At 37.8% G+C, this 17574-nt stretch overlaps 1 protein-coding gene across 3 annotated transcripts in view; it reads right to left on the reverse strand.

Annotated features, from left to right (window-relative positions):
* Positions 1-17574, reverse strand: part of smg1 (SMG1 nonsense mediated mRNA decay associated PI3K related kinase) — a 166013-nt gene that overhangs the window by 110052 nt on the left and 38387 nt on the right. For all 3 annotated transcript variants that reach the window (XM_078559158.1, XM_078559160.1, XM_078559159.1), the window contains 6 exons: positions 10987-11123; positions 10684-10742; positions 9502-9715; positions 9011-9136; positions 8857-8929; positions 6346-6443 (listed from right to left, as the gene is read on the reverse strand). In XM_078559158.1, coding sequence (XP_078415284.1) covers positions 6346-6443; positions 8857-8929; positions 9011-9136; positions 9502-9715; positions 10684-10742; positions 10987-11123 — 707 coding nt within the window. The remainder of the gene's footprint in view (positions 1-6345; positions 6444-8856; positions 8930-9010; positions 9137-9501; positions 9716-10683; positions 10743-10986; positions 11124-17574) is intronic.

Here is a 17574-nt window from a genome sequence, read left to right on the forward strand (position 1 = left end):
GGCAGGCCTCCACGGCATCCAGCAGTCGCTCAAGGGACCCGTCGTTGAAGCTGGGGGGGCTGCAGTCTTTTTTCCTTTACTGGCCACGTCTCCCAGCCAGCAATGGTGAGCTGGTGGCGATGAGTGCTTTACTGGCACCTGCCTTTTAAAGATGGTGGCCAGCGTGATGCAACAGCGGTGTGATGGTGAGCGGGCAAATGAGAGCCCGCCTGCCATGGAAACGGCGTTTTTTGTGGGAGTGAATATATAATGAGGCGGGCTCAGGAAGACATGACGTGAAAACCTGCCATTTTCATTGGCGGGTAGGACTCCATTTTACCTACCCGCTACCGTACTTAGTGCAATTCTGGGAAAATTCAGCCCACTGTTTCTGAACTTCACCTGGCTAGGTGACACATTTCACCCCTCTGAAAAAGAATCTAATCTGGTTTATTTCAAAATGCAAATGTTCTTTTACATCTTACATTCTAAACTTCCCCCATGTTTACCTACTTAACATTTCAAACCTAGCTCATCTTCTAATACATCAGCCTTCAGACCAGCTGCCTTTAATCCAATTAACACACAAAACACAATTTTACAATAAATTCCAATATTATTATATCTTCCTGACATCCTCCCCCTCATTGAAAAATGAACCATCATAATTTGAAAATATGGCTTTATTTTTATTAACCCATCTTATACTATCTCCTATACTTTTCTATAAACTTAGTTACAATACCAGATGCATGCATTAACATAATATATACAAATTCCTCGTATCAACAGAAATCATTTCAGTTCAGGGAAATCCATGATAGCCTTGACTTTCACATCTCTCGGAGCCACCTTACTATCTCCAACGGTATGGCCTAGATACGTAACTTGCGCTTTTGCAAATTCACTTTTAGCCAAGTTCACCACCAAATTAGCTTCTTCCAATCGAGTAAATAATTCTTCCAGATGTTGTAAATGCTCCTCCCATGTCTGACTGAAAACTATCAAGTCGTCAATGTAAACAGCACAATTGCTCAGACCTGCAATTACTTTGTCAGTCTTTGAAAAGTTGCAGGTGCATTTTTCATGCCAAACAGTATGACTTTAAACTGATATAGTCCATCTGGCATCACAAAAGCCGATATCTCCTTTGCTCTCTCCTATAATCCTTTTAGCAAGTCAGTCTTTGTGATAAATGTTGATTGTCCCACTTTTTCAATACAATCTTCCAACAGTGGTATAGGATATGAATCCGCTTTTGTCACCACATTCACCTTTCAATAGTCCACACAGTCTGTATGTTCCATCTGGTTTCATTACCAGCACAATAAGCGAACTCCAGTTACTGCAACTAGACTCAATGATATAATTTTGAAGCATGAATTCGATTTCTTTCTGTACTTGATAACTTTGCCAGGCTTAATCTATAAGGATGTTGCCTCTGCGAAGATGAAACTTCTACAGACACATTATGTATAGCTAAATTTGTCCTCTTCAACTTATTTCCACAAATATCTTTGTGAGACTGCAATAGCTTCTCCAAATCACTGACAATTGTCTGGAAGGTAACTCAATATTACGTTTAAATTTTCAACTGCTCCCTCATTATCCAATTTGATTAGAAAAAAATCAATTTCAGAATCCTGCATTTCTACCTCTTTCTTATTATTTACCACCACTAACACCTCCTTTTGGTCCTCTTCCCTGACAAAATGCTTTTTAAGCATATTTACATGACACACCCTCTGATTTTTTCTTCTATCTGGATTATTTATTAAATAATTCACTTCACTCAGCTTCCTTTCAATCATGTCAGGCCCACTAAACCTTGTCTTTAATGAGTCACCCAGTACTGGTAACAGAACTAATACTTTCGCCCCCGCAACAAAACTACAAACTGTAGCTTTCCAGACTGCTTTCATTTTCATCACTTGCTGTGATATTTTTTAAATGTTCCCTAGCTAACTCACATGCTCTGTCTAATCTCTCTCTGAAGTTTGATACATAATCCAGGAGTAGTTTCTGAATTTTGACCCACCAATTTCTCATGAATCAATTTCAATGATCCCTTACCTCATGACCATAAACTAGTTTGAAAGGACTAAAACCAGTCGATGCAATAGGAGCTTCCCTAATAGTAAACAATGATAATGGGATTCCATATTCCAATCCTGTGGATAATCCTGACAGTATACTCTCATCATAGTTTTTAAGAGTTTGATGCCACCTTTCCAAAGTTCCTTGTGATTCAGGGTGATAAGCTGTTGACTTCTATTGTTTTATTCCCAAAACAGCTGTGACATGAAATTTGAACCCTGATTTGATTGTATTTCTTTAAGTAAACCATATCTTGGAATTGGAATTAAAAGTGCCTGCTTATGGTTTCCCTATCACCCGACGTGTGGCACCTTCTACAGAATTTGCCTACATCCCTATGCAATCCAGGCCAAAAAAAATGTTTCTGTATCTTCGCCTGTGTCTAATTCCTGAACATCACCCCACTGGAATTCCTCAGAATCTCATTTCTATATCCAAATGTTAGTACAATCTGATGCACCTCCCTCCAGCTTTCATTTGCTGAAGTATGATAAGACCTCCATTTTCTCATTAAAACATTATCCTTAAGGTAATAACATTCTGGAATACATTTTGCCTTTGTTTCTGAGTAAAGCTGTCTGATATAAATGTTTTATCTGCAAATCCTTTTTCTGTAACTTCGCTAACCTCGAGTTAAACACTTCAGCTGAATCGTCTTCCAGACTTTCTTCCTAAACAACTTTATCAAACACAGTGTCAGCTAATTGGATTTCCACATCTTCTCCCTGCCTTTGAACTTCCTGTTCTTCTTGTTTCAACCTGTGATCTCATTATAACACGAGCTGGAAACAATCCAGGATGCTCTCTGCAACCCTTCTGTTAAACACAATTCTACAGGCTGCTCAATCACCATAGGCAACACCCAGCTATATTAACCATTAGAAATTGAACCCCTATGGGCAATTTTTCCACTACTCCAACAATCACCTCACCTGTTTTCCACTTGCTCTTTAAATTTACCTTCCACAATGGAATAGGTTTAGCATCTCCATGAACCCCGCTTATTATTTGTACCTGCAATACTCCCTCTGAACAACAAATGTCACTATCCCGCAGCATTAAGGATTGACTAGCCCGTGTCTCTTAACATTTTAAAATCTTTACCGACTCCATATTGTACACGGAAAGACTTTCCTTTCACACACAAAATCTTTAAACATTTCTGCAACCTGCACCTCAGAATTCTCTTGGGTAAATTGTGAACACATTCCTACTTCTTTACGTTTCACTGATTCTTCCTGTTTGACATGTGTACAAACCACTGGTTTTTCCTGTGCCTGAATCTCAGAACTCACAGTACTTATACTTACAGAACTTTTCTGCACCCCTACAATTCCAACAGATTTTCCCTGCAATTTCTAACACAGATTTCGCATGCCCAACTTTATTACAATGAAAACACCTCAATTTTCAAATGTCACTTCTACCCTCAGCACCTTTTTACCTGAGAAAAAACCCTTCCTGTGAATTTCCACCAATTCCTTTCTCTTCTCTGGCTACCTACCTTCGTTTCACCGTCTCATTTTCTATCCTTCTCTGATTTAAAAGGGGGACGAAAGAAAGGTTGAGTTCTATGAACTAACTCAATCATCAGCTATCTCTGCTGCTTGTCTTACCATTTTTGAACTTTGTTCCTCCCCGAGTTCTCACTACCGAAGGATTGAATCTTTAAATTCTTCCAAAGAATTACCTCTTCAAGAGCTACATATTTGTCTCTATCTTTCATGCCCATATCCACTGGTCAAAATTACCTTGTTTTACTCTCTCAAACTCAATATAAGTTTGCCAGGCTGTTTTCTCATATTCCTAAACTTCTGCCTGTATGCCTCAGGAACCAAATCATATGCACACAAAATAGCCTTTTTTATCACATCATAGTTCACCGACATTTCTTCTGACTGTGAAACAGAAACCTCATGTGCTCTACCCATCAACCTGGATTGTAACAACAATGTCCAGTTTTCCTGTGGTCATTTCATCTGTTTAGCTAACTTCTCAAATGAAATAAAGAATGCTTCCACATCTCTTTCGTCAAACTTTGCTTGTACAAATTTAAACATCTTCCCACTGGGCTTTAGGTTAAAGGTTTCTTCATCATCAGAACTTTCCTCAGCATCTGATGTCTCCTTTTCAAAATTCAGCTTTTTAAGCTAATAAACTCTGTCTCTTTCCTTCATTCTCTCTTCCATTGTTAGCTTTTCCCTCTGGAGGTCAAGTTTTCACATTTCCATTTCTTTTTGAAATAATCTCTTTTTCCCTTTCTTTCTCTGCTGCCTCTAGTTTTTTCATTTCCAATTCTTTTTCCTTCTCGTTTGCCTCTAATCCAAGTTTTCTCATTTCCTTTGCTTGTTCAAATTCAAGCTTCTTCATTTCTAACTGAAGTCTCACTACCTCCAGCTACGATGCACCAGTGTCAAGTATCACTTCCAACTTTAAATGTTGTGCTATACCTTCTTTTATACCTGCATTCTTCACCCTTGCAGGTAACCCCAATTGTAATTTATCCACCAATTCCATTAACTTAGTTAGTTACCCTTTGTAAATCAGCCAAACTTAACTTCAACTCCCAGACAAGTCTAAACAACTGCCAAAGCCATACTGCAGTGTCACTACTACAAAAAACCTCACATCAACTCCTGAATTCAAAGTGCTTCTCGTACTCGTAACCTTAAGGTTCACCAACTCCAACCCAATCAAGGAATTTCAAATATATCCAGCAAAGAGGCCCCAACCATGTCGTGGTACAGCCGATGGTAAATGCTCAGTTGTTCAAATCCTAGAGGAAAGCTTGAGACAACTGCCACAACTATTTTTGCAATTTATATGTTTCGAGATGCAGGCTTTGAATTTAGTAATAAGACCACTGAGCCCTATATGTTTTTACAAAACTAGATTAAACATTTATTAAGAGAAATGATTTTAAACACATACATGTGTCTACAAATTACTACTATAACATCTAAATCCCCTAATTAATCTGACTCCGAGCTACACCTCCATGAAGGCAACAGTAAGACACACAGATTTTAAAAGACCCATGCAAAGAAACATAATAGCTTGAACAATCCAATTCAAAGTGAGTTTTCTTAACTTCAGTTTGATGTAGACAGCAGCTTGAGGCATAGGTGCTGAAAGCTTTTCCTATTTGTTAGATCTTGAAACGCCGGCCTTTATACACAGCATTCTCTCCTTTATATATATTTTCCCCTTGAACGCAAATTCCCATTGTTTCGCTATGACTTTGGACTTTACCTCCCTCATCATAAAAAATTATCATAGTATCAATTTTGCCAGTAATATTTGGGAAAAATAAACACACTGTTTCTGAACTTTACCTGGTTAGGTGACACATTTCACCCTCCTTTGAAAACAGTCTAGTTTGGTTTATTTCAAAATGCAATGTTCTTTTACACCTTATATTCTAAACTTCTCCCATTTTTGCCTACTTAACATTTCAAACCGAGCTCAAGTTCTAATACATCAAAGCCGTCAGACCAGCTGCCTTTAATCCAATGAAGTCTCTCTCTCACACACAGACACTGATACTACTATTTCACAATAAATTCCAATAACATTATTATATTTTCCTGACACCCAACAACAAGGGAGTTCTCCCTGGTATCCTGGCCAATATCCGTCAAATCAGCATCATAAAAAAATATTTTTATCTGGTCATGATCACATTGCTGTTTGCGGTTTAGTTTAGTTGCTGCATTTCCACCATTACAATATTGACTACACTTTAAAATACAGATACTTCATTGGCTGTAAAGTACTTTGAGACGTCTGGTGGTCATGAAAAGTGCAATATAAATGAGTCTTTTATTGAGCTTTACTCTCTAGTGCGTTTCTGAAATTACAATATCACACACCACTACAGCATAACAGTCCAGCAAATTGACAGACACCGAATTTTCTAGACAATTATATTGCCCTTAAGAAAAGGCCTTTCAAACATTTGAAATTAGGAATCACTATGATTGAGTAATCTTGAACTCATTTTAAAGAAAAGCAGGTAGCTTCCACTGAGTGAATATTGTGATTAGTATGCATCTAAATAATCAGTTTCAAATTAGAAAATTGCCCATTTTACATTGGATATAAAATGTGGATCAATTTACTGCAATTAAAATTTTTGAAGGTTTATTTCTCTGTAGACAAATAAGTGGAAAACAACTAACAAATGGGAAGTAGTGTGTCATACAATGTATGCAGTCTTTTATTTAGAAGTATTGTCTCATTTTCACACTTGTCAAAACTGTACCATACCTCAGCATAAGCCTCCATATCTTCTAAAAACTGTCCCAGAAGGGTTGTGGAAAATCCAAGATCTGCAACCCAGAACTGTTCCAAACACTGCAACCAACCTTTGGAATAAATAACAATAAACACCATTACATTTTAGTTTGTTTTGTACAAAAACCCTTAAAAAAGTTAAAAATTCAGAAAACAAATGGGGAAAAAGGAAAAAAAAAACGAGATTGAATAAACCAATAAGACATGAGGCAGCAACTAAACTGAGCAAAAACATCAAGGCATTAGCAAGTAATTTATTCCACAAGTGCAGCATAATGCAATTAGGAAAAAAATACATAATTCGTTAAAATTCTTGGCATGAATACCTGCTCAGGTAATAAATTTCTCAAACTAATTTAATTAAGTCTCTTCACTGTTGTTAACAGCCAACAGCAATAACTTGTATTTATATAGAGCCTTCAACATAGCAAAAGTGCTTCACAGGAGCGTTAACGAAATGGTGCCAATATAGGTCAGCAAGCACGGGGCTGATGAGTGAATAGGACTGAGTACAAGTTAGGACAAGGGCGATGTTTTAGATGACCTCAAGTTTACGGACATTGGCCAAGAGTGCATTAGAATAATCAGGTCCAGAAGTGGCAAAAGTATGGCTGGGGATCAGCAGATAATCCGATGCAGCAGCAGAGCCAGGTGATGGTACAGAGATGAAAATAGGCAATCTTAGTGATGGTGTAGATAAGACCATTAGATGTAGGCCATTTGGCCCATCGAGTCTGCTCTGCCATTCAATGAGATTGTGGCTGATCTGATAATCCTCAACTCCACTTTCCTGCCTTTTCCCCATAACCCTTGATTCCCTTACTGATCAAAAATCTGTCTGTCTATCTCAGTCTTGAATATACTTAACAACCCAGACTCCACAGCCCTCTGTAGTAAAGAATTCCACAGGTTGACTGCTCTCAGAGAAGGAATTCCTCCTCATCTCTGTTTTAAATGGGCAACCCCTTACTCTGAGATTATGCTCTCTGGTCCTAGACTCTCGCACAAGAAACAACCTATCAGCATCTACTCTGGCAAGCCCCCTAAGAATCTCATGTTTCAATAAGGTCATTCTTCTAAACTCCAATAAGCACAGGCCCAAACTACTCAACATCTCCTCAAAAGATAATCCCTCCATCCCTGGGATCAACCTAGTGAACCTTCTCTGGACTGCCTCCAATGCCAGGATATCTTTCCTTAGATAAGGGGGACCAAAACCGTTCACTGTTGTATAGTTTTAGCAAGATTTCCCTATTTTTTACTCCACTCCCTTTGAAATAAATACCAACATTCCATTTGCCTTCCCTATTACCTGCTGAACTTGTATGTTAGCTTTTAGGGATTCATGCACTAGGACCCTCAAATCCCTCTGTGCTGCAGCTTTCTTCAGTCTTTCTTCTGTTAAATAATATTCAGCTCCTCTATTCTTCTTGCCAAAGGGAATAACCTCATAGTTTCCCACATTATATTCCATCTGCCACATTTTTGCCCACTCACTTAACCTGTCTATATCCCTCTGTAGACTCTGCATCACCCTCACCACTTGCTTTCCCACCTATTATCATAGCATTAGCTAATCTGGCGATAGTACATTCACTTCCCTCATCCAAGTCAATAATATACATTGGTCAGAAGCTCAGCTCAAGGTCAGATATGACCTTGTGAACAGACTGGTTCAGACTTTACAGGTACAGACTTGACAGGTACCAGGAGAAGAATTACGTCAGGTTGAATGGAGAGTTTGCAGCGGGGGCCACAGACAACGGTGTCAGTCTTCCCAATATTTAGCTGGAGGAAATTTCTGCTCATCTGGTTATATATGTTGGTCAAGCAATCTGAGAATTTTTACAGTAGCGGGGTCAACAGAGATGGTGGTGAGACAGAGTTGTGTGCCAAAAGCATACATATAGAAACTGATGCAATGTTTTCAGATCATATCAACAAGGAGCACCACGTAGATGAGAAATAAGAGACCATGGATAGATCACCGGGGGATGCCAGAGCTAAGGGTGTGGGAGCAGGAAGAAAAGCCATTGCAAGTGATTCTCTGGCTGTGACTGGAAAGTCCATTAGCCTTCTTAAAAATTCACTAGTTATTTTGCTAGATGCAACTAAAGATTAATGGTGATCAATTAATACAGCAATAAGATAAAAGTACCAAGTTGCCTCATTAGATGAATTAAAAAAATCAAAAAAGGTTGCCATACTGTTGTTAAATTGTGTTTGAACCATCTAGTTTTAAGTGAAATATCATTAATTGATCAACTCAGATAATTTTAAGATTCACTGCATGGTGTTTGGTTTCTAATGTTTTAGAACGTCAGTTTATACAATTGTGCGCATCTTAATCTTGCTGTCAAGACCATCTTGAAAACCTGCCATTTTCAGCTAAAATGAGCTATTTTGCTCAAATATTAAACATTTATAAATAGTAGGGTCTGATAATCTTCTAAGGATGTGCTGCAATAAATAAAATGATCTTACCAGATACTTGTTGTGTAAGGGATTGTTTCTGGGTGTGGTCTATATGCCATCCAACAAGTATATCGACAGTGTCCTTTAGAATCAAAAGCAGATTTTAATTTGCAGCTAAAATTCTTAAAAGATCATAAAATGTCATTTATCTCATTAGTCTTACCCTAAAGTTGGTACTAAATATATGGGGATAGCAACGAGCCACCAATAAAATGCACTTCACACACTGGCACAGTAGCTCTGGAGTGTCCACATTTTCCAAAACAGACTGTAGGCTGACCATTACCAGCTAGGAAAAATAAGAGTCAAATTAATTCCAACAAAATAGATGCCACATTGTTATACTGGCGTCGGACAATGGTTTACTACCATCTTACATACTTTTCGGAAGTTTTATAGTCGTTCAAACAGGAAGTTTTCTACCACAATTACACTCAATCTTTTGGAAAGTTCAGTTGTTGTAGAAAATGTTATATGGTTCTGAACAAATTTTAATCTTCCTTGCAGCTATTCTCCAAATTTCCTGGCCATCAGACATCTCTAAATTGTTAATACATGACCACCAAATTAGATTTTACAAGAGTATCAAAAAGCAAACATGTAACAAAGCATTCTGGCTTTCAATTTGAAAAGATCGTAAAATTAAGGGCTAACCTGCATTACAGATGAAAATGCCTTCTTCTCTCCTGCAGTTTCCAGTGCTTTGTAGGTGGCACATAAGTATAGAAGTTTTACCTCATCTTTGGTGGAAGAGCTAAACTTGCTAAAAATCCACTTAAATATTTTCTCGGCCTCATAACTCAAAGATACACACAGCAAGCCAAGGCAGCAAGCTCCTTCTTGTCGTAGTTCATGAAGTAGTTTACTACTGTTGATAATAAGTTTAAAAATGTTAATACCTGCACTGTGTATACACCTACGCCATATATGATTTTTAAAAAAAATGTCTGCATAAATGCTGAATTTGCTGTGAATTACTTCATTCCTCAAAAGTTCGTAATTTTATTTAAACAAATGAAGTTACAAGCCAAATACAAACCCATCAATTTGACATTAGAAGTGGGATGAGCAATGTTTTTGTAACAGTAGAAGCTAGTTGTACAACAGCCACTTTTGTTAAAAATCCTCCAGTACTTCTAAAGTCACAAACAAATCAAGTTGCAAACATCCAGAGTTTAGTTTGTATCTAAAACTCTTCATAAACTACGCAGATAATGGATTTCAAAGATTAACGATTACTTAAGCAAATCTTACCCAATGTCCTTTACAGATCCCAGAATGAGAAACTAAAAAAAAACTGGGTCTACTACTCAAAGATTAGGATCCTTTTTACAACATCAGCGGTACAGCAATGTGGTTTATTATGGTTAACATACTACAAACTTATAACACACATGATGCTCCACAAATTAAGAAGGCTGGAATAGTATGGAGCACCAACATACCATATCACAAAGTGACATGCTATTCTGAGGTCACAATTTCAAATAGTATTCTATGATCAACTACATGATTAGTAAAAAATGTAAAAATCAAAGGACATTTTAATCTTCCAGGTGTACCAAAAAGGCAGCAAAATTAAAATGGCCGAATAGTATTTAAAGATTTCTTGAGCAAGTGATCTTTACATTATTTAAATGTGGAGGGTTAAAATTCATACTACTTTGACACATTGTCATCTCCCACCCACAAAAGCAAACTGAAGTCCAGAAGTACTGCTGGCTAAACCCAAATCAATCAGAATTATATCCAGAAAAAAAGTTTTTGTCATCAAAAAGTGAGAAGTTGTTTAAAAGAATTACAAATTCTACCAAAACTGACATGTTTCACACATACCTTTCATTAAGCACATCCTGTATTGCAGTCAGAGCATTATCTAGTTGCTTAATTAGAACCTGCAAAAAGATAAGATTGTAATTATAGAACAAACAAAATTTATTGAGAAACTTTCCTCTATAGTCAATCTCCCCAATGTTCACATCTACAGTAAGCACATAGCTCAGTTTGGAAGAATAGAGCAGCAAATGGAGAGAGAAAAGTTAGCATTTAGCATGTAGGCCCATCACTGAGGAAATGTTAACCTTCAGATGCTAACAGATGTGCATTTCCATTTGCTCCCTTTTTAAAAAAAAAACTCACCACTTTGTTTTCTGGCTGCTGAATAAACTCTTTTAATTGCTTTATTGTAGCCAGCCTACGCTCCCTGTCATCTTCACGGGAAATCCTCCGCAGAAGATTGGACAGTCGAGACTCATCAGAATAAGATAAAGATCGCTCTATAAACAGAATAAATTAAATAAAAAATAAAATTAACCAAAAGCCTGGTGAATAGCATAGGAATAGGAGTAGGTCATTCAATCCCTTGAGCCTGTTTTGCCATTCCATTAGATCATGGCTGACGCGCATCTTAACTCCATCTACCCACCTTGATTCCGTAACTCTCAATAACCTTAGCTGACAAAAATCCATCAACTTCAGTTTTGAAATTTTCAACTGGCCTACCTTTTTTAGGGGAAAGGGTGTTCCAGATCTCCACTACTTTATATGTGAAGAAATGCTTTCTGACATCAACCTTTAATAGCAGAGCTCCAACTTCAAGGTTATTCCCCCTTAATCTGGAGTCCCAAGAGATGAAATAGTTTCTATCTCACTTACAGGCTCCTGGGGATCATCTTAAGCACCTTAATTAGAACATCCCTTAAATCTTCCAAACACAAGGAATACAAGCAGAGTCTATGCAAACTATCCTCATAACCTGACCTTTAGTCCCAGCATCATTCTGGTGAATCTATGCTGAACCCCTTCCAAGGCCAATAAATCATTCCTGAGATGCAGTGGCCAGAATTAAATGCAATGCTCCAGATGGGATCTAACTAAAGCTTTATTTAACCGTAAAATAACATTCACTGCTTTGTATTCCAGCCCTCAAGATAAAGGCTAACACTCAGTCTTTTTAATTATTTTTTGCACCTAGCTTTTCCTGACTTATGCATTTAGGGTGCCTAAATTACTCTACTCATGCACAGTTCCTAGTTTCCTGCCATTTAGAAAATACTGATTTTGTTTTAGGTCTTAGGTGGATAATCATACGCTTTTCCACAATTAACTCCATCTTTCATAGTTTTGCCCACACACAATTTATCAACGAGCCCCTGCAACTTTATGCTCCCGACTGCACTATTTACTGTATCACGTAACTTAATGTCATCAGCAAACTTAGATTTCTCTATTCCTTCATTCAAGTCATTTATAAATGTAGTGAATAACTGAGTTGCCAACTCAGATCCCTGGGAGACACCACTCGCCACATCCTGCCAAGTTGAATGTGTACCCATTTGCTATTTCCTACCTCCAAACCAATAGGCCACCTCCAATTCCATGTGCTCTCATCTTTGTTGACAATCTATGTGGGGCCTTAAGTGCTTTATAGGAGAGCATACAAATACTATCTATAAACACTCCTTTATCTACCACGTTAGTTACCTCAAAAAAAAATCGAACTAGTTATATTAATCATGACTTTCCTGTTAAAAATTCATGCCAACTCTCCCTGATCAGTTTATATTAGTCCAAATGCTCAGTCACTCTGCCCCTAATAACAGATTCCAATATCTACCCTGTAACAAATTTCCTTGTTTTTCTCTCCAATGATTCTTAAACACTAGTAATGGAGTTACATTGGCAGTTTCGCAATCGCAGGGAATATTCCTGAAGAGAGAACTTTGGAAGATCATGACTTCTGCAACAACAATTTCCTTACCAATTTTTTTTAAAGTAATCGGGTCCTGGAGATTCCTTTATCTTTAATCTCATTAGTCTCTCCATTACTTTTTTTTTTAAAGCTTATATTGAATCTAGTTAGTTCCTCCTCTAGGTTTATTTTTAGTTTTCCTTGCATCTTTGGCACAAGGAAACATTAGAGATGCTTCATTTAAGACTGCAATATTTAATGTAATATAATTAGCAACTAAAAATAATTTATTTTCTTACACATTGGAAATCCAGTAATGGTTAAAATTAGTAAATATAAAACAGCTTATGGTAGAATCAGTTTCTATATCCCCTGGATAGTGGCCTCTTTGCAAAACTCTCATTTCAAATGGTGGTGACCCAATGGATTCTGATTCCATCTAGCTCTGTTATAAGGAAAATGATTGGTTATCTACAGGCCTTCTAACAGCAACAATGAAGTGGCAGCATGTATTAATTCAGAGATTAGAGAGGCTTGAAGCAAAATATGGATTGGGAAGGGTAGAATAGCTCAACTCAGAAAGCTCATGAACTTGTTTCATGCATTCAAGATAGTTTTCTGGAACAATGCATTCTCAAATCTACAAGAGAGCAGGCTAGATGACATTAAGTATTGAACTAGGTTTAGTTAATCTAATGAGGGAACATTTATTCAACAGTGATCAAGATATAATCAAATTCGTTGTTAGGTTATTAAAAGGAGAAATGTAACAGTTACTAAGATTCCAGATCTTGGTATGGTTAATTTTAATGGGATGAGACTGATGACAACAAACCAGTCAAAACTATAATACCAGATAAGCGTAAAGATGGGAAATGCTGGAAGTACTCAGCAGGTCTGTGGAGAAAGAAACAGATAACGTTTCAGGTTGATGACCTTTCATCAGATTGGGAAAAGTTAAAAACATAACAGATTTTGAGCAAGGGGTGGGTGGGCAAAGGGCAGATCAGTGTATAGTGATATATTTGATAAGTAGTGCCCTTAGCTCCTTATAACAGCCATGGTAGAGGAGAGAGATGTGAAATAATAAAACTAAAAAACCATACAACGTTGCAAAGAGTAGTGCAGAGCCAAGAGACAGAGATATAAAGAACAGCAAAGGAAGACAAATAACAGGAAGAGCTATGAAAAGGAAGATGAAAAGAAACAAGGATTAACACCAAGTTTTGACAACTGTATTAGAAAAAAGGGTATTAGGCATGGGCAATGTGGGCCCTTTGCAAAGAGGTATGGATAATATTGCAAATGAAAATAACGAAACAGCAGACCTGCTGAATAATTACTTTGTGCCAGTCTTCACAGTAGAGGAAGAGGATAATATACATGACATTCCAGGGAAAACAATAATGCTTCAAGCAGTGAAACTCACAGAAGTTAATATAAGCAAGGAAAACGTATTAGAAAAAATGGCACAAAGAAACTAACAAATCCTCAGGCCTGATTGTTTCCACCCCCAGGGTTTTAAAAGTAGGTGAAGAAACTGCACATGCTTTCGCCATAATCTTCCAAAGCACGCTCAATTCTGAATTATTCCCCTAGATTGGAAAAATTGCAAATGTAGCTCCATCACTTAAGGGTGAAAGAATTTATACCTTTGTTAGTTTAACTTCTGTTCCGGGGATCTTATTGTACCCTATAATTAAAGGCAGTGATCGAGAATGTGGAGAAATTTAAACTGAGGAAAGAGCCACCATGGATTTGAAAAGGCCAAGTCACGTCTGTCTAATCTAACAGAATTGAGGTGTTAAATATAAAGATAACATAGCATGTAGTTTTTAATGTTCTTGTATAAGGCATTTGATAAGGTTCCACAGAACAGACCATTAGCTAAAATGAAAAATTGAAGGATTATTATTGGTTTAGTAAGAACATAACCAATGTATGGATAATGGCCCAAATTTTGCAGTGTTTTTTTAAATTCATTCATGGGACAATTGACAATGGTTTCATGGTCACCATTAGACTTTTGAATTCAGTAAAAATCTGGAATTAAATTTCATCTTTGTCAGGAAAATATAATAATTTTGATAATGTTATTGGAATTTATTTAAAAGTAGAAATAGTGTGTGCCTGTGTGTGGGACTTAATTGAATTAGAGACAGCTGGTCTGAAGGCTTTGGTGTATCAAGAGAAGCTAGGTTTGAAATATTAAATAAGTAAGCATGGCTGGAGTTTTAGAATGAGGTATTAGATAAATTAGAGTAGTGAATTTCAAAGAGGTGGTAAGGTGTTACACCTAGCCAACAGATGCTAAGCCAAACTGTGTTTATTTTTCCCAAAGCTCACTGATAAAATTGGTACTATGACAGATTATTATTAGAGAGGTAAAGTCCAAAGATATAGTGAAACAATGGGAATGTGCATTCAAAAGGGGAAAATATGTATAAAGGAGATGAGGTTGTGTGTAAGGGAAGGCGGCATTTTAAGTTCTAACACGTGTGAAAAGCCTCTAGCATCTAAGCCTCAAGCTGCTGTCTATAAGAAATCAAAGCTGAGAAAAACTCATTTTGAATTTGACTGTCCGGGGTGTGCGCTTTGTCTGGGTCTGTTTAAATCTGTGTGTTTTACTGTTGCCTTAATGGAAATGTAACTGGGAGTTAGATTAACTAGGGGAGCTAGGAGTTATTATAGTAGTAATTTGTAAACCTATGTATGTGCTTAAAATCATTAAAAAAATTTTTATTAATAAAGGTTTAATTTAGTTTTGTAAGAAACCTATATGAGTCAGCGGTCTTATTACTACTGAATTCAAGGCACGCATCTCAAACTAATTACAAATTATAAAATAGTTGTGGCAGTTGTTTCAAGTTTCCCTCTGGGATTTGAACAGCTCAGCATTTACCATCTGCTGTGCCATAACACCATCTGCCATGGTGGGATTCAAACTCGGGTCCCCAGTACATTACCCCGGGTCTCTGGATTACTGGTCCAGTAGCAATACCACTTTACCACCGCCTCCCCCTAAATGCAAAACTGACAGTGTTCACTGTCATTACCAAACATAAAGCAACTTGGGAATCTTGGGAGGTCAGAGGCTAGGAATCCTGCAGAGAGTAACTCACCTCTTGACTCCCCAAAGCCTGTACACAATCTGCAAGGCACAAGTCAGGAGTGTGATGGAATACTCTCCCCTTGCCTGGATGACTGTAGCTCCAAAAACGCTCGAGGTGCTTGACACCATCCAGGACAAAACAGCCCGCTTAATTGGCACCCCACCTACAAACATCCACTCTCTCCACCACCAGTGCACAGTGGCAGCAGTGTGTACCATCTACCAGATGCACTGGAGGGACTCACCAAGGCTCCTTAAACAACACCTTCTAAACCCACAACCCCTACCATCTAGAAGGACAAGGGCAGCAGATAGATGGGAACACCGTCACCTGGAAATTCCCCTCCAAGGCATTCACCATCATGACTTGGAAATATATCGCCGTTCCTTCACTGTCACTGGGTCAAAATCCTGGAACTCCTTTCCTAACAGCACTGTGGATGTACCTACGCCACATGGACAGCAGCGGTTCAAGGCAGCTCACCACCACCTTCTCAAGGGCAACTAGGGATGGGCAATTAATGCTGGCCTAGCCAGCGACGCTCGCATCCTGTGAATAAATTTTTAAAAGTCTGCATATGCATAGAATAACAAGGTAACCCAGAAGATACTGTCAGTGATTCTACACCCTTCAAGGGTGTGCTATTAAAGGACCTCCCCACAAAGTGTAATCCCAAAGCAAAGTGATGCAACTGCCACTCTTACACTGTTAGCCGCACTGGAAAAACATTTGAAAAGTTACACCTTGTTGAATGAGATATAACTGAGTTCTTAAAAGGTGTACTAAGCCATAATTATTGGTGAACAGTAATCACTGGCCCTGAATGCGAATGTTATATTTGTGGAATGCCAACTGCCCCATGATAAAAAAAAAATCACAAATATTGATATTTTAGCTTCTGCCTAAATCCAATCATGTATTCCGCTATCTGAATATTTAAATTCAAGGTGAGGATAATCGGTGTATAATGTGGAAAAATGCAAGCTTGTCCACTTTGGCAGGAGAGAATAGTAATTGCAATATTATTTAAATGGAGAGGCTCTGCAGAAATGTGGTACAGAATGACCTGGGTGCCCTGGTACAAAAATCACAAAATGTTAGCATCCAGGTATAGCAAGTGACTGGCAAGGCAACTGGATATTGGCCTTTATTTAAGGGGAATGGAGTATAAAAGTAAGGAAGTGCTGCTACAGCTATACAGGGCCTTAATTAGACTGCATCTGGAGTACTGCATACAGTTTTGGTCTCTGACCAAAATATAATTATATCCCGAATATAAAATATAAAAATATCCCGAGGGATATAATTGCACAAGTAGTAGTTTAGAGAAGGTTACTCAGCTTATTTCTGGAATGAAGGGGTTATTCTTAGGAGGAAAGGTTGAGCAGGTAAGGCCTAAGCTCACTTGGGTTTAAAAGAATGAGTGGTGATCTTATTGAAAGATATAAGATTTTGAGATTTGGCAGGGTGGATACTGCAAGGATGCTTTCCTTTTGTGGGGGAGTCTAGAACTAGGGACACCGTTTAAAAGTAAGAGGTCACCCATTTAAGATAGAAATTTATGAGCACAGCCGGTATTAATTGCTGCGCAAGCCAAATCCCAGAGGGAAGCAGGGCTTAGGGGTCATAACCTTTTTCTTGTATTCTAATAACGAAAAGACAACATACCAATCTCAGCAGGAGGTTTTTTAAAAATTTAAAAGTAAAAGTTTTATTTTAAAAAATACTTAAGTACACCAGATTACAATTAAACAATTGTTAGTATTACAAAACGTTCCCTATTCCCCAAAACACTCTACTTGGTCAAACCCAAAAGTAAACACTTTCCAGGCAACACTCCCTTATAGATATTTAAATATCCAGGACTATCACACAAGCTGTACCTTCAATAAAAGGTGGACCACATGACCTGTGCCTCTTCCA

Source organism: Cetorhinus maximus, chromosome 15, assembly GCF_964194155.1.
Source record: "Cetorhinus maximus chromosome 15, sCetMax3.hap1.1, whole genome shotgun sequence".
Lineage (NCBI taxonomy): Eukaryota > Metazoa > Chordata > Chondrichthyes > Lamniformes > Cetorhinidae > Cetorhinus > Cetorhinus maximus.